Genomic DNA, 16,069 nt, shown 5'->3' with positions numbered 1-16,069 from the left:
CAGTTTGGAGACTACTATAATAAATTCGGAGGTCTAGGATAGGTTTCAAATATCCCTCGATGGTAGATAAATACACATTGGAAGACAGAATACAGCAATGAAAATGAACTAACTAACTATAGCTACATGCAACAGTATGGATGTGTCTTTCAAGTGCAATGTTGAGCAAAAGGCACAAAATAGGACTGTATAATTCTAGTTATATCAAGTTCAAGAAACAGGCAAAACAAAACTGTAGTGTCTAGGGATGCATGCTTTAGTGGTAAAACTACAAAAGGAAGTGATTATCACAAAAGTAGTGGAGACAGTGATTACCCTATTGGGGGCTTCTGCTTGACAAGACCTTGACCCTAAGTGATGTTTACCCAGGTGTCCACTCTGTGACACACACATTGTTTTACATTTCTGCTTTGTGCACATTTCTGTATGTGTGCTATTTAATAAAAAGTTTTAAAGACAATGAGGCTTGCTCTAAAGTAGTGGAAATAAGGATGGGGAGGTTGATTTTGACTCTGAGTGGAAAGTAAGGAGGGTTTAAACCCAGTCTGATGAGACACCTAGTTTTATTTTGTTTTTGTTTTTTAAGATAACATTGGTATATAAGATTATATTAGTTATTAGTTTCAGGCGTATAATGGAATAATTCAATCTTTTTATACATCACGAAGTGCTCACCATACAATTGACCCCCTTCAACCATTTACTCACCCCCAACTCCCTTTCCCTCTGATAAGCACCAAACAGCTCTCTGTATCTATAACTTTTGTTTTCCTCTTTCAGAGTCTACATATAAATGAAATAAAAAATCATATATTGTCTTTTTGACATGTAGCAGAGTACCCTCAAGGGCTATCCCTGTTGTTGCAAATGGCAGAATTTCCTTCTTTATGGCCTAGTATTGCATTGTGCGTGTAGCACATCTTTATCCATTCCTCCATCTATGGACATTCATGTTGGTTGCAGTGAACATAGGGATGCACCCATTTTTTCGAATTAATGTTTTCATTTCCTTTGGAAAGGTACCCAGCAGTGAAATACCTGGATCACATGGTAGTTCTTTAACTGCCCCCCCATAATGTTTTCCATAGTGGCTATACCATTTTAGTTCCCATCAACAGTGCATGAGGGTTCCTTTTTCTCCACATCCTTGCCAACACTAGTTATTTCTTGTCTATTTGATAGAGAACCCTAGTTTTGTTGACACTGTCCCATCCCCACAAGCTGTCTGTCACCAGGTACCAAAGAGGCTGCCCAACTGGGGCATTAGCTGCCTCCGGCTCCAAGTAGGAATTGCAAGGCAAAAAGCAGGTGGTAAGCTTGCCCTCTCAAGCTCTATCACTGGCCAAGACGACTTACTTGGGCGACCAGACGTAGATGGAGCTAGTGAGTCCGTGCCCACCCACCACCAACTAAAGAATCCTGCAGGGAGCCGGGCATGGGGAACCTAGCGGCTGCCAGTCTACCGCTGGGCAACTTTTGTGGCTGGTTCGAGGTCTACAAGGATTTGCACTGTAACCCGTAGCAATAAATATTATTAGTGTTGGGAAGCCCCTCAGATACATCATCAGGTCCCAACTTTGCCAAAAACCATCTTTATTGTCTCCCACGAGTCGTTGTTCTCCCTTATAATCAAGAACTTATAACTTTTGTTGTTTTGTTATGGGAAAATGTTCGATTCGCATGCAGCCTGGTTATTGGAAATGGTTGGAAAATATTTTGGACACTAGTGGGACGTCGCAGAATTGCACCAAGGCTGGGTGGGACTCGAGACAGTGCTACATTCAGAGATTACGTAACCAGGACTCCGCCCCTGGGTCAGCGACTAAGCCGAAACCTCGCAGGTTCTAAACTCGCCCCGCGCCCCCTGGTGCGCACACTCAGTCCCACCCTGTCGGAGTACCACCCACTTGGATCCTCGGGCCCCAGCGGGTGTGCTCGTGGGGGAAACTGAGGCAGGGGACGTGCTTGTGAGTTTGTTCTTTCCTCAGTCCACAACCCGGGGCCCGTAAAGTTGCCTCCCCCTCCTCAGATCAGCAGGCTAAAACAGCAGGGAAAAACGAGAGGAAGGGGAGGGGGCCAAAATCAAGCAGGGACTGAAGACCCGGCCGGACCTGCCACACTCAAGATGGCGGCACGGCAGCGGCGAAGTCCCTCAGAGGCGGTACCGACGCATGCGCAGCGCGGAGTCCCGGCCCGGGACACAAGATGGCGGGAGCGGCACTGGGGAGGGCGAGGCGGAGGCGGCAAAACGGGCGGCCGAGCAGAACGTATAGTCGCGTCCCCTCGAGTCCGCTTCGGGCAGGTAAGCGCCCCAGGAAGTCATGGTCCCGCCGCGAGCCGCGCCAGCGTCCGGGGTCCGAAGCCGAGCAGCGGTGGCCCATCCGATGCTTTCCACTCGGGGCCACGGCTTGCTTCGTCCCTGCCGCCGCCGCCATCTTAGGCCCGTGGGTGGGCGACCGGGCCGATGGTCTGGGTGAGGGAGGTGGGCCTGGAGAGCGCGGGCGGAGCGGCCTCCAGGGCCCCTCCACTGCCGCCGCCACCGCCTTTGTGTCGGGCTCCGACTCTGAGTCGCCTCAGCCCGGGGGCGGGAGCGCGCGGCGGGGCGGGGGGCGGAGCCCAGGAGATGGGCTGGCGCGCGCGCGCCAAACAGCCCGCCCCCGCTGGGGTTGGGGGGTAGGGAAGGTGTGCGCGCGCTGGGGGTCGCCCCGCCTTCGCGCGCCCCCCCGCACCTGCGCACTCTTTAAGTCTTTTGACTCCGCCCTACTGGGCTGGAGGATGGTGATTGGTTCATTACTGAGATCATCCCGCCCCGTCTGCCTCCAATCTCGGAATCGGACTCTCTTCTTTCTGGTGGGTTCCTTTAGTTGCGCAGATACAGCCGTTTATCTTTAAACTGCTGGGCACTGTCAAAACTGCGGTATGCGTGAGGGCCAGGGAGCCACAGAACAAATAAAAACGTTAATAACAGGAGTTATCTCTTACTGAGAGTGTACATAGATATGCTAGCTTCTACACATAGAAGCCATAGAAGTTGAGTGATTCCGGTTTATAAATCAGAAAGCGGCAGAAGGGTTTGGAACCCAGGTCTGTCCAAACCCAGGGCTGGTACTTTGGACACCGACGTGCTGCCTCCAAGTCAGCTGGGAAATTTAAAAAAATATTTTAATCGTAAAAATTGGTAAAGATTTGAAAAGGTGTAAAAGCAAAAAGATTGGTTGTGCCTTCTCTCAGTCCTTCTTGAGACGCATTTAAAAATACAAATTCTGGTGTACCTCCTTCTTTTCTGGCTCCTAAGATGTGGAATGAAGGACAGAAATCTGTTTTTTCACAAGCCCCCTGATGATTCTGATGGACAGCCGGTTTTGGAAACACTGCAGTGTCCCCATTTGGCCTAAGCTTTGCTACTGTGCTTCCTTTGCATAATTTATCTGCCTGGTGCATCAGTATCACAGTATTTTGGGGGGAAAATTTTTTCAATAAAGATGAACATGCTGTGTTAGATAATGCATTTGCGTGCATGCGTGCGTGTGTGTGTGTGTGTTTTAAAGACATCAAAGAAGGGTGTCTTCCACCCACTATGGGTGGCTTGGGACATGCCCTCGATTTGTTATATGTATGGTCGTTCACCTTTGTCCTAGATGTACTTTGGTAAGCAGAACCAGCTACACAATTTCCAGTGTGCAAAATGAAAATGTGGGCCCCTTGTCAAACATGTATTAAAAATTACAAGACAGTGACAACAGAACATTAAAACCAGGCTCAGGACCCTCTTCAACATAGGGCCCTGTGCGACTGTGCAGGCTGCAAGTTCATGAATGTGAACCTATTGGTTGGAAAGCTTGAGAATTACCATTTTCGCCCCTAGAATCCCCAGCTCTCCCACGGCGTGTCCTGCCCTGCCCTGTCGGCTTCCAACTTGCTCTGTCATTGCCCCTCTTGCTGTTGTCCCTGTTCTGCAGCATTTCACAGGTCTGTAACTCATTTTTTCTATTTGCTCTTCAGTTGCTGATGAAAGGAATTCCCTGGGCCCTCGTCCACTCCATTGCTGACCAGCCCACCCACCTGTGCTGAACCTTCCTACAGGCCTTCCCCTTGCCTCTGTGGGACCCTGTGCCGTGAGGGTCCATCCAGCCAGAGAAGAAAACACGCTCATGCTAGCGTTGCAGACCCCGGAGGGTGAGAAAAAGAGGGACCTCGTTCAGCCTTGAGACCTATGGGCTCAGCCCCAAGGCACCGGGAACCCCTCCTCCCTAAAGAACCAAGGCAGCTACAGCTTTTTCTCCCCTTGGTTAGTGTGGTTCCAGACCTTTTTGTTACCATGGCCCCCTGTTGTATGTATGTCCTCTTGCTCCCTGTGTTTTTATCTGCCAGACTGTACCGACGAAGTAATGATTCACTTTTCCCTTTCCAAATTAACAAAGATGTCTATGACTGAGTGTACAATAAAATCAATGTCCCAATGATTCCTATGTTGTCAACAGCCAATCAGAGCTTCTGATCAGCATGAGATAATCAGTGTGACCACAATGAGTTGATAAAATTTCAGCAAGCAAAGATAACTGATGTTAAAATGTGCCTTTGTGGTCTTTTTGTGGGTAAATGTTTGATTTCTTTTGGGTATTGTGACATTGAAAACACCTAGGAGTTCACCAGTCCCATCTCAGCTCGGAGTCTATAACAGCCAGGATGGGAACTACTTTGCCCATTGATAATGGGTGTGTTTTGGGTGGGGGCAGTAGGAAATACAAATCTGAAGGAGCTGACCACCTCCTGGTATTTAAATAAAATTTCACCTCAGGGTTATGAATTAGATGGTCTTTCTCAGTTCCACTGGTTCTTTTAGCAATAGATTGCTTCCTGCCCTGTAGTGTAGAATGAGACATCCAGTTAGATACCATGTCCCTTCCTGGCTGTGCTTCATGCCAGTTAGGTTTTATTGGATAATAACAGGAAAGAGGAATTACAGTTCCTTCTTGTGGGAATAGCTTCACAAGGGCAGCCCTTCTTCTGTCTTGTCACTCTAGGTGCTTCGTAAATACTTGCAGAGTGACTGGAGCTCCTTTTGGGTCCAGGTGCCTTGGTGAGCACTCTGGAGAGAGCTGAACTGGACCCAGTTCCTAGTCCTGGGAGTTCTGACAGCCTTAACATGGAGACAAACCCAGTTGATAGGCCAGACTTTCTGAGTGCTACAGTGCAGGTGTTCATGGCCCTGAGGAGGGGCTCTAATCACCTGGCTTGGGGTGGGGTTAGTCAAGGAGGGCTTCTTGGAAAAGTGAACCTAGTGGCAAGCCAGGTAGAGATTTGGGGAAAGAGTATTTCAGACAGAAGGAGCAACAGGAATGGACACGTTTTACAGTGAGAGAACTGCAACTTAGATCCCAGGGCTCCTTCTGTGGCACCATGCTGGTCCTCAAGACAGGACGATTGATTTCTGCACACCTGCAGGTGGTCCCTGGGGCCCCGGGGTTGTAATTGGTAGGTGGGTGGGTGGAGTTGACCTCCATACCCTGCTGGCCCTGACACCCTTTGGTCCTCTGTGTGGCAGGTCCGGTGTGGGTGCTGAGATGGCCAATGAGAATCACGGCAGCCCCCGGGAGGAAGCGTCCTTGCTGAGTCACTCCCCGGGCACCTCCAATCAGAGCCAGCCCTGCTCTCCAAAGCCCATCCGCCTGGTGCAGGACCTCCCAGGTACTGGCGAGGGGCAGTGGCAGGGTGGCGGGGTAGGAAGGTTGCCCCAGAAGCAGCCCTGACCCCGGCGGGGTTCCATGCTTGTTTGCAGAGGAGCTGGTGCACGCTGGCTGGGAGAAGTGCTGGAGCAGGAGGGAGAACCGTCCCTACTACTTCAACCGATTCACCAACCAGTCCCTCTGGGAGATGCCCGTGCTGGGCCAGCATGACGTGATTGTGAGTGCCAGCCTGGGGAAAGGGTCTCAGAGCAGCTCCTGACATCTGGGTCTTCCTCAGATATACCCTAAGCAGCTGTTGGGTGCCTAGTCCCGGGGGTACAATGACAGGACAGACACAATCCCTGCCCTCTTGGAACCTGAGAGACTGACATATAAACGGATGATTGAAATAGTGTGTAATATTGAATGTGTACTACATGTTGGGCACTGTGCCAGGGATACAGTTGTGAACAAGATAGACGTGGTCCTGCCCTTGCACTCTCAGGGGCACACCATCTGCTGGAGGAGGCCAGTAGGATTACAATGTGGCATTTGCATGCAGAATGGCCTTTGAGTTCAGGGATCCTGACTGGGTCTGAGGGTGGGTGGGAACAGGGAAAGCTTTTTGGAATTAGCGGTTTAAGGTGAGAAGGTTGCCTAAGGGGGAATGTGGTTAGGAACTGCAATTTCAGTGTGGTAGGTGATCTGGTGGGAGCGTGGGCCTTTGGGTCTCTCAGTTTGGGCAAGACTTTCTTTTCTTGAGAACAATCAAGCCAGTTGGTATCCCCATTTTGCAGGTGAAGACACTGAGTCTCGGGGGGAAATGACTGGCCCAAGACCTCATGGCCAGTAAGAGGCAGAGCAGGACTTGCACCTGACGTGATTCCTGGGCCACACTGCCCACCATCACGTTCATACCCTTTAGTGTCATCAAAGAAGTTCCTTCCATGGGGCCTTGCTTTCTGAAAAACAAGTATTTCTTGAGTTTTTCCTTTATTTCTGACTTTTATCTTGGTTCTTAAGAGAAACTACATGTATTGAGAGCTGATTTCATGCTAGTCGTCACGTTAAGCTGGTCATATTCATTGACCTGTTATCATCATGTCAATGGCAAAGCAGGGCTCAACATGACTGCTTTGAAAGTGAGGGAATAGGAAGAGAAGTAATCTCCGAAGTCACACAGTTGCAAGTATCAGGCAAGAGTAGAGCCCAGTGTTCTGTCTGCATCCCAGCCCCTCTGCTCTTCTCCAAGGAGTAGGAGCGGGGGAGGGGGACATTGGGATTCCATGGTACTGGGACTCCTAAGCCACTGGCCCTGGTTGCAACACTGCCGGTCTCCCTCTTCCAGTCGGACCCTTTGGGGCTGAATGCGACCCCACTGCCCCAAGACTCAAGCTTGGTGGAAACCCCCCTTGCTGAGAGCAGGCCCCGAAAGCAGCAGCTCGCAGAAGAGCAGCCAAGTGGCAATGGTGTGAAGAAGCCTAAGGTGAGTTTCTGTGGGCTCTGGGGAACTACCTGGTATGTGGCTGGCCCAGGCTGGCAGCTAGCAGGTTCCCTGCAAGGGTCGGGCGTTGGTGGGTTGGTTAGGAGGGGGCCCTGGGGGGAAGCTTCCCAGGTACACACAGTGCTGGAGCCATCAGCCAACTCTCCTAACTCAATGCCTTTGACTCTTTTGCTCCAGATTGAAATCCCTGTGACACCCACAGGCCCATCGGTGCCCAGCTCCCCCAATGTCCCAGGAACCCCAACGCTGAAGATTTGGGGGACATCCCCTGAAGATAAACAGCAGGCAGCTCTCCTCCGACCCACTGAGTGAGTTCCTGTTGATTGGCTTAGGGCGTCCATTGATGGCCAGCATGCCAGGACCGTGGGGTATGGGGGCAGGCAGGGTGCCCCTCCTTCCCTCTTCTCTACTTTCCTCATTGCTCCTGTCCATGCCCCCAGGGTGTACTGGGATCTAGACATTCAGACCAATGCTGTCATCAAGCACCGGGGACCTTCGGAGGTGCTACCCCCGCATCCCGAGGTGGAGCTGCTCCGCTCCCAGCTCATTCTGAAGCTTCGGCAGCACTACCGGGAGCTGTGCCAGCAGCGAGAGGGTAACTGCCTCCTTGGGGCTCCTTTGCTTCCATCCACCTTTAGCAGGAGCACCTGTCAGCCAGCTGGGCCTAGGGAATGGCACCATGGAGCCCAGTCAGTGGCTGAGCGCATGTGCTGTGGAGGGGACAGGCTCATTGGGGTTCCCACTCCAAGTGCTGGCATTATGACCCTGGGCTCATCATTTAACCTCTGCAATTCGGTTTCCTCATCTGTAAGATAGGGACACTAGTGCCTGTGTCAAGGGTGGCTGAGATCAGTAACCAGAGTCATTAACATGTTCAGAGTAGTTTGCTAGGCACTGTAGGAAGCTGCTTTACTATGCTGATATATAGACTCTGCCCCCTCTTACTCTATGTAAACTTATTAACATCCTTTATAAAACTAGTGATTCTCAGAAAATACTTTGGAAGATGTTGCCTAGAATGGGAGCTCCTGACATAACAGGGCCTCTCGTTTCGTTGCACCACCAGTGCGATGCCTCCTGTGTGCTGGGCAGCATGGAATCTGCTGACTAAATCCAGACTGGCATCAGTTTTCCTATTCTGCAGGCATTGAGCCCCCTCGGGAATCTTTCAACCGTTGGATGCTGGAGCGCAAGGTCGTGGACAAAGGCTCTGACCCCCTGTTGCCAAGCAACTGTGAACCAGTCGTATCGCCTTCCATGTTTCGAGAAATCATGAATGACATTCCCATCAGGTACAGCTCCACGGCTGAGGCCAGCTCAGGGCCATTTAGTTTCTGTGCCCAGTTCTGTAGAGAAGAGCTGTGACACTGCCCACTCTCTACCCCAGGTTATCCCGAATCAAGTTCCGGGAGGAAGCCAAGCGGCTGCTCTTTAAATATGCAGAGGCTGCCAGGCGACTCATCGAGTCCAGGTTTGGCTATCTCTCCTGTCCCCAGCAGGATGAGTCTGTGATCAGAGGTGGGGGTGCAGAGTGGGGGAGAATCGTACGCCATCTGCCTCACTCGCACAAGCCTGTCTTTGCTCTTAGTGGCAAAAGTGGGGCTGGCTCCCAAAGGCAGAACAAAGGCTGTGATGGAAGCCTAGGGGCTGACGCCTGAATGCCAGTGGAAGTGGGACGGGGGGAGTAAGGGCAGAGCAGACACTTAACTGCTGGCTCCCTTATGCACCCTCAACCGGTAGGAGCGCATCCCCTGACAGCAGGAAGGTGGTCAAGTGGAACGTGGAGGACACTTTCAGCTGGCTGCGGAAGGACCACTCAGCCTCCAAGGAGGACTACATGGTGAGTGGCCCTGGATGAGGCCAATGGAAAGGGCTTTGTGGCTACTTCCTCCAAGAAGCCCACTCTGCCTGCCCAGGCTGGGCAGGGCCCCACAGCAGCCCTTTGACACTCATGTCCCAAAACTCATGTATATGGAGATGCGTGTCTAGGCCAACTTTCTCCCAAAGAACATTTTTGTTAAGATTCTTACTGGAATCCTTTGCTCAGCCACACACCACCAGTAGCTGCCTTTTCAACTTAATGGTCCACATCTCCCTTGAGTAGATTTTTGGAAACAGATTAAAACTGCCTTTTCTTGGGTGTGTGTGTTCGTATCACAGTTAAGAGCTACCGCAAGATTTAATTCCCACTTTAATGCGTCCAAAACAGTTTTTTTCTGGCCCAAACCCATCATTTCTTTAATTCTCCACCAGCACTAGCAATGGGCTTTCTTTTCAGGACCATTTTTCACAAGAGGCAAGGTTTCCCACTTCACGGTAGTAACTGTACTTGACACGTAGTGACAAAGGTAGGTGTGCTCACTAGCCAGTGACTCATTTTCACTCATTACTTTCACACGTGTGATTCAACAAAAATTATAAATGCCTACGTTTATCCTTGCAAGTTGCTAAAAGCTCAAATTGCAAATTTGCAGTGATCTAGGGTCCCATTTTGTAATGGTGAGATAGACTGCAAATGCTTTATAAACAGGGACTATGCCTGATTGTGCTTCCCCAGCAAGCATCATGGCATCTGGCACAGTATAACCCAAACGTTAAGGGCAGGCATATATTGGACACTTACTGTATGCCAGGGGCTTGGTAGCCCTTAATGGGAATGATCACATTAATATGCCAGCTGCTTCGTTAGGTATTTTATGTTTCCTTAATAGTTGAGGAATAAGAGAAACACCAAGGGATTTGTCTAAGTGACACTAGCTAGTAAGTAGCAGAGCTGGTTTCAGAACAAGGATTGCTGCAGTCCAGCAGCCCTCTCCTGCCCGCCCATGAGAGCCCTCATCAGGAGTGTCTCCTCCAGGATCGCCTGGAGCATCTGCGGAAGCAGTGCGGCCCCCACGTCTCGGCTGCAGCCAAGGACTCCGTGGAAGGCATCTGCAGTAAGATCTACCACATATCCCTGGAGTATGTCAGACGGATCCGAGAGAAGCACCTTGCCATCCTCAAGGAAAACAACATTTCAGGTAGAGGACCAGGTGGCAGGGAGCTAGCTGCGATGCCTTCAACTCTATTCCAGGCTCCCGACTGAAGGGACAAGTGAGGCTGAGCCTCAAGGCCATGGACTGTTTTGGGGAGGCGCGTTTCTCCCAGCATTGCCTGCCGTGTCCTTTGGTCAGGGGTCTTAGCAGTCCTCTAGCAAACAGAAGTGTGGAGAAAGGGACAGCCAAAAGGTAGCAGAGAAAGACAGGCAGGGGTAAGGAGTTAGGTGGACCTGCGTTAATATCCATTCTCTGCAAACCTGAGTTTCCTCAAACTGAGGTCTGATACCTAGCCATAGGATCCTGTGAGGATTCAATGGTAGCTCAAACTGGTGGGCCCACAAAGATCCCTAAATGAAGTACTATAATTATGATGATGAAAGCAGTGCAGTTACTGTACCTCTCTGCGTGGCACCTGAGCCTACCGGGCCCTGAGGTCTGGCACACTGGGGGCTTGCATCAGCATAGAGCATATCGACACAAGCCACCAGTTCTTGCTTCTGCCAGTTCCCTGGCTATTGTTGCTGAACCACTGGAGTTTCATTTACACTGGGGGTTGAGATGTACCTCCCTTAGTTACTGGGATGTAGTGGGAAGCCCCTGGCGCAGTGGGCACTGCGGCTGTCCGTGGTGAGCACTGGCAGAGCAGGGGCAGGATGACCCCTCACTGTTCTCCCTGTCTGCAGAGGAGGTGGAGGCCCCAGAGGTAGAGCCCCGGCTGGTGTACTGCTACCCAGTACGGCTGGCGGTGTCTGCGCCCCCCATGCCCAGCGTGGAGATGCATATGGAGAATAATGTGGTCTGCATCCGGTATAAGGGGGAGATGGTCAAGGTCAGCCGCAACTACTTCAGCAAGCTGGTAAGAGGAAGGGGAAGCAAGGGGAAGGGGGAAGCAGGTCCCTTCAGGTGGGAGAAATGAGAGCTGGATCTTTTTTGACCCAGAGTCCTCAGCAAGAGGCCAGTGACGAGGGAGGGACCTAAAGCCCCCTGCTTTCTGTCCCACAGTGGCTCCTTTACCGCTACAGCTGCATTGACGACTCTGTCTTTGAGAGGTTCCTGCCCCGAGTCTGGTGTCTTCTTCGACGGTACCAGGTATAGGCCTGGGGCAGCAGGGGAGGGCTCCTTTGGAGGGGCAGTCTGAGCCCCAGGTGCTGACAGTGGTCACTCTACAGATGATGTTTGGCGTGGGCCTCTACGAGGGGACAGGCCTGCAGGGATCGCTGCCGGTGCATGTCTTCGAGGTCCTCCACCGACTCTTTGGTGTCAGCTTCGAGTGCTTCGCCTCACCCCTCAACTGCTACTTCCGCCAGTACTGCTCTGCCTTCCCCGATACAGACGGCTACTTTGGCTCCCGCGGGTGAGAGCCAGGGACTGCTGGGCCCCTCCTGCCTGGGCCTATCCCACCTCAGCCAGCCACTTCCTAATGCCTTAGGGCTTTGGAGTCAGGCAGTCTCGTGTAGAGTCCCTGCCTTCACCCCATCAACTGTATGTATGACCTTGGACATGGTACTAGACCTCTGGGAGCCTGTAATTCCCTCCAACCAAGCCTATGGGGTTCTCAGTGAATTAGCCCAAGTTTGGAGTACTGGGAGGACTGGAGAGTGGTGATATAGACCTCAGAGACCTAACAGACTAACGTGGGGGTGGGAGGTGAGCACAGATGGAATAAGATAATGCTGTCTCCAGTAGGAAGACAAGGCCAGGCCAGCAAGAGGGAAAGCTCAGCAGCTAGGGAATTCCTGGGTGCAGCTCGTGGCTGTGGTGGCAGTGGGGGTCAGAACTGGATATGAGCTCCAGCTCCTCTGCTCGTCAGCTCTTTGGACTTGGGCTGCCAAGCCTGAGCCTCTCTGTGTCCTCATCCTTTCAGAAGAGATGGCCACACCTTGTCCCAGGAAGAACTAAGGATGAATGTTGGCCTCTGGCATGATTAGAGCCATCTCTTTAATGTGGCTGCCTAAGGGTGGGGGTGGTACCTCTTTTTGGCCGAGGGACTGAGCCCTGGTGGGACTTAGAATGCTCACCTTTGTCCCTAGGCCCTGCCTGGACTTCTCCCCGCTGAGTGGTTCCTTTGAGGCCAACCCTCCGTTCTGCGAGGAGCTCATGGATGCCATGGTTTCTCACTTCGAGGTGGGTCTGCTGCTGCTGCTGCTGCTGCTGCTGCTGCGCTGCTGGGGTGGGGCTGGCAAGCCAGACTGCCAGCCCCCTGGAGTGCAGGCCCTGATGTCCACCCTGTGCCCCCTCCCACAGAAACTGCTGGAGAGCTCACCAGAGCCCCTGTCCTTCATCGTGTTCATCCCTGAGTGGCGGGAACCCCCGACACCGGTGCTCACCCGCATGGAGCAGAGCCGCTTCAAACGCCACCAGCTGGTCCTGCCTGCCTTCGAGCATGAGTACCGCAGTGGGTCCCAGCACATCTGCAAGAAGTGGGTGCCCGGGGAGGGCAGGGGTAGGAGGGCTGGGCTGGCCAGGCTGAGCCCTACCCTGAGCCGCTGCCTCTGCCCACAGGGAGGAAATGCACTACAAGGCCGTCCACAACACAGCCGTGCTCTTCCTGCAGAATGACCCTGGCTTTGCCAAGTGGGGTCCGACACCTGAGCGGCTACAGGAGCTGAGCACCGCCTACCGGCAGTCAGGCCGAAGCCATGGCTCCAGCTCCTCATCGTCCTCCTCGGAGGCCAAAGACCGAGACTCAGGCCGAGAGCAGGGCCCCAGCCGTGAGCCTCACCCCACTTAACACATCCTGCGGGGAGGAGGAGCCCCAGGGTGCTGGTATGGACTGCCGGGACTCAGGGCTTTTGGGGCTGAGCAGATCCCAGGATCCTCCTGGGGTGGCAGCAGGACTCAGACTGCCAATGACATAGGAAAATTATGGCTCTGCCAGGGCTCCCCCTCCCTGCCCCCATCCTTGACTTCCCACCTCAAACTCCCTCCAAGTCCCCTGTAAATAGGCCTCATGCCCTCCCTTCCCCACCCCCATCCTTTGCCACCTTGTTTCATTTGTAAAAGGAAATACAGAAACCCCTTCCGCAAGAACGTATGAGGGTCTTGAGGGCAGGGGAAACTCAGGAGCCTGCCGTTACTTCTGGGACCACACCTGTCCACACTTAGGCTCACCTCATGATCCCTAGGCCTTCACACCCCACCCCAGGCTCCAGTGTCTAACTTCTCACCCTCCTGTGCCCACAACTGGGACCTTGGTGGCCTCTGCCTATGCTCAGCAGGTCTGAGTCCAGAGCCCTGCACCATCTACCTGGTAAGTCCCAAACCCCCACAGCTGGGCCTGTGCTGGTCCCTCTGGTGAGCAGAGGACTGGCAGCTGTGCCCAGGTAGAAAGCTAGATGTCTGCTGGCCCTGGAGCTACCACAGGCCTCAGTGCAGACAGGCACCTGGCTGTCCTCCAAGGACCTCTAGGCATGGAGCAGATGCTCCCCTGGGGCCCAGGGGAAGCTGGGGTTCTCACAGGCTGTGTCAGGCCTCTGCCCCAAGGGTCTGCCCTTCTGGGCCACCATACTTACAGAGGCAAGGCTGGATGCACTGTGGGCTAGGCTGCCTTCGCCTCACTCCCCCCTTGTGGCTGTAACAGGCTCCTCCTTCTTTCTGCTCCCCAAGTCAGTTCTTGCCTGCTTCAGGCTGCAGCAGCAAGTGAACAAAGTGAGCTTGCCAGGGCTGGACTCTGGTCCCTTTATTGAGACTGAGGGGCCAGTGGGTCCAAACAAAAATAAATTTATCTCCCAAAGCCTGCCTGCAGGCCGGGGCACCCAACATGTCCTGGCTGGGGCCCATGGCTGTCCCCCAACCCCCAAAGCACAGGTCTGGGTCCCTTGGAGTGACAGAATACTGGCTGCCCAGTATCTGGAGACCCTAGGTGGAGCAGGGAGGTGAGTCCCTATGGGTCCCCTCAACCCCCAGCAGGACTGGCCCCAATATCCATGGTCTGCGTTGGGTCCCTGGGACTCAATCATCGGTCAGGGTGATGACGTCGTACTCGATGCCCTGGTGTTGCAGCTGCTGGATGTGTTCAGGCACTGCCTCCTCTGTGCCAAATAGGCCCTGGGCTTGGGCCATGGCAGCATCAGCCACTGCTGCCAGGGGAGGGGAAAGGATGGTGAGCCTGAGGCCCCAGAAGCCAGGCCTGAGCTCCGGCCCCCATGATCCTCAGGGTCTAGCCCCATCCGTACCTGTTACAGCTGAGTGTGCTGCAGCCTCAAGCTGGGCCTGTGTGACAAGCTGCTGGCCTGGAGACACAGGCACGTACTGGATCTGGAGAAAAGCAGCCAATGAGATGTGGCCTTGTAATTAGAGCCCTGCTCATGTTCCACTTGGTCCCCCAAGGGTCCTACCTGGGACTCCTGAAGGAATGGGGCTCCCTGTTCATACTGGATGTGTGTGATCTGGCCCTCCTGTACCTAGAGAGAGGAAGTTGATCTGGTGATCCCAGAGGGAGGTTGTGCATCCCTCCCCTCACAAATCCATCCTTGCCCTAGGTCTGGACTACCTGGATGTGATGGCCCTCTGGGACCACAACATATTCCTGGGGGAGCAGGTGCTGGACTCCATCCTGAGAGATGATGTACTGTACCTGAAGTAGGGTGGAAAGGAGGCAGGTGCTAGGGCTCCACCCACCAGGAGCTCAGGACAGCAGAGCAGGGGGATCGGGGACATCCACCATTGGCAATACCCTAGGAGAGGTGGCTTGGAAAGTACTGTTCTCCCCAAAAGTGGGGTGCTGAAGTCTTCAGCAGCAGCTCACCTGGTTGTCAGAGGTCACCAGATGCTGTACTGTCTGGCCGTCTGCTGTGGTGATCTCTTGAATGTAGGTGGCTTCCTCCTGCCAGGGCCAAGCCAGCTCTAGCCTCAGGTCTCTATGCACCTCTGCCCTTGCCCTTGACCTGCCAGCAGGGCCCCCAAACCAGACTCACCTGATTGGTCACCGTCTGCTCCTGGGCCACAATAATGTGTTCCTGGCCCAGTGCCTGCTGAAGTTGCTCTGGGCCCAGGACCCCATGACCGGACTGGAGTGCGGCTGGACAGAGATGAAGGATGCTCACTCAGGGGCTACAGAGAAACGTGAAATGCCCGGGCCCCCACCATGACCCAAAGGTGCTTTCTGAAGTGGTGGCTCAAGCCCCTGGCCCACCCTGGGGCCCCTAGGGCAGCTCACTGTGCAGTGTGGCCAGTGTCTCGTCATCACTGTTCAGGATGATGGTCTGGGTGGGGGTCTGGGCTGGGGCCCGGGCGGTAGGGGTTCCTGCCTTTCTCCCATCGGGACTATGTAGCCGCTGGATGTGGAACTTGAGGTGCCCATTCCGGTTGAAACTGTTGGGGAGGGATGAAGGCTCAGGGGTGGCCCTACCATCGCTCCTCAGCAGCCCCAGCCCACCTGTTGCCGGCCTCACCGCTGCCCACAGAGGTGGCATGAAAAAGGCTTCTCGTTGGTGTGGGTCAGCATGTGCCGCCGCAGGTCCTTCTTGTTCTTGGAAGCAAAGCTGCACTGGTTGCACTGGTGAGGCCGCAGGCTCGAGTGCTGCGCCATGTGGGCCTACGGGAGGAGCGGGGTGGGGGGCATCCGCTGGGTCAGGACAGAGCTCCCACAGAGCCGACACGGAACCTACCCTCGGAAGTGGATTTGGGAGGAGATGGGTAAAAAACACAAACCAGACCAAGGTTTGGTGCTGTATGCTTGAGAGGGAAAAGCCATGGGTTCCATCATTAGGTCACTTGGAAAATCCTGTCCCTGCTTTCAGACTCAGTTTACCCCTATGTGACACACGGATTTGGATGAAGTGACCTCTGAGGTTGCCCTCAGCCCTGACATTCTAGGGCTCTGGACCCAGCTCCCCTCACCGAGCTGCTGTGAAGGATTT

General features: G+C 53.6%; 2 protein-coding genes across 13 annotated transcripts in view; one reads left to right on the top strand and one right to left on the bottom strand.

The window, feature by feature from the left end:
- Positions 1 to 1,717: 1,717 nt before the first annotated feature.
- Positions 1,718 to 13,273, top strand: PCIF1 (phosphorylated CTD interacting factor 1). 7 transcript variants are annotated; one of them, XM_036229345.1, is made up of 17 exons: positions 1,720 to 2,302; positions 4,003 to 4,288; positions 5,546 to 5,688; positions 5,780 to 5,904; positions 7,015 to 7,152; positions 7,348 to 7,478; positions 7,611 to 7,765; positions 8,315 to 8,462; positions 8,558 to 8,641; positions 8,911 to 9,010; positions 10,028 to 10,190; positions 10,892 to 11,064; positions 11,211 to 11,297; positions 11,378 to 11,562; positions 12,239 to 12,332; positions 12,453 to 12,628; positions 12,763 to 13,273. In XM_036229345.1, exons 3-17 carry the CDS (start codon positions 5,565 to 5,567, stop codon positions 12,815 to 12,817), a joined length of 1,938 nt encoding a protein of 645 aa, XP_036085238.1. In that variant the 5' UTR covers positions 1,720 to 2,302; positions 4,003 to 4,288; positions 5,546 to 5,564; the 3' UTR covers positions 12,818 to 13,273. The 7 variants fall into 7 exon arrangements, with proteins under 7 accessions (XP_016007841.2, XP_016007842.2, XP_036085238.1 ...); XM_016152357.2 differs by having other exon boundaries at positions 12,711 to 12,939; XM_016152358.2 differs by having other exon boundaries at positions 2,169 to 2,302; positions 4,003 to 4,176; positions 12,711 to 12,939.
- ZNF335 (zinc finger protein 335) overlaps positions 9,344 to 16,069 on the bottom strand; it is a 23,462-nt gene continuing 16,736 nt past the window's right edge. For 3 of the 6 annotated variants that reach the window (XM_036229341.1, XM_036229340.1, XM_016152347.2), the window contains 10 exons: positions 15,602 to 15,744; positions 15,367 to 15,521; positions 15,125 to 15,228; positions 14,956 to 15,033; positions 14,701 to 14,784; positions 14,546 to 14,611; positions 14,384 to 14,465; positions 14,191 to 14,287; positions 13,721 to 13,835; positions 9,344 to 12,619 (listed from right to left, as the gene is read on the bottom strand). In XM_036229341.1, coding sequence (XP_036085234.1) covers positions 13,763 to 13,835; positions 14,191 to 14,287; positions 14,384 to 14,465; positions 14,546 to 14,611; positions 14,701 to 14,784; positions 14,956 to 15,033; positions 15,125 to 15,228; positions 15,367 to 15,521; positions 15,602 to 15,744 — 882 coding nt within the window. In that variant the 3' untranslated portion in view covers positions 9,344 to 12,619; positions 13,721 to 13,762. Of the gene's footprint in view, positions 12,620 to 13,720; positions 13,836 to 13,866; positions 14,288 to 14,383; positions 14,466 to 14,545; positions 14,612 to 14,700; positions 14,785 to 14,955; positions 15,034 to 15,124; positions 15,229 to 15,366; positions 15,522 to 15,601; positions 15,745 to 16,069 lie in introns of those variants that run through there. The other 3 variants (XM_036229342.1, XM_016152353.2, XM_036229343.1) reach the window with 3 other exon arrangements.

This window comes from Rousettus aegyptiacus, unplaced genomic scaffold (assembly GCF_014176215.1).
Source record: "Rousettus aegyptiacus isolate mRouAeg1 unplaced genomic scaffold, mRouAeg1.p scaffold_m13_p_12, whole genome shotgun sequence".
NCBI classification, from domain to species: domain Eukaryota; kingdom Metazoa; phylum Chordata; class Mammalia; order Chiroptera; family Pteropodidae; genus Rousettus; species Rousettus aegyptiacus.
The sequence above is the reverse complement of the archived record's forward strand: the minus strand, read 5'-3'. Positions and strand labels throughout refer to the sequence as shown.

Bases quoted from the DNA above. Each gene is read 5' to 3' on its own strand.
- PCIF1 (XM_016152355.2), top strand. From the start codon at position 5,565: ATGGCCAATGAGAATCACGGCAGCCCCCGGGAGGAAGCGTCCTTGCTG. The intron at 5,689-5,779 runs GTACTGGCGAGG...GCTTGTTTGCAG, and splicing joins CCTGGTGCAGGACCTCCCAG to AGGAGCTGGTGCACGCTGGC. The intron at 9,011-10,027 runs GTGAGTGGCCCT...TGTCTCCTCCAG, and splicing joins CCTCCAAGGAGGACTACATG to GATCGCCTGGAGCATCTGCG.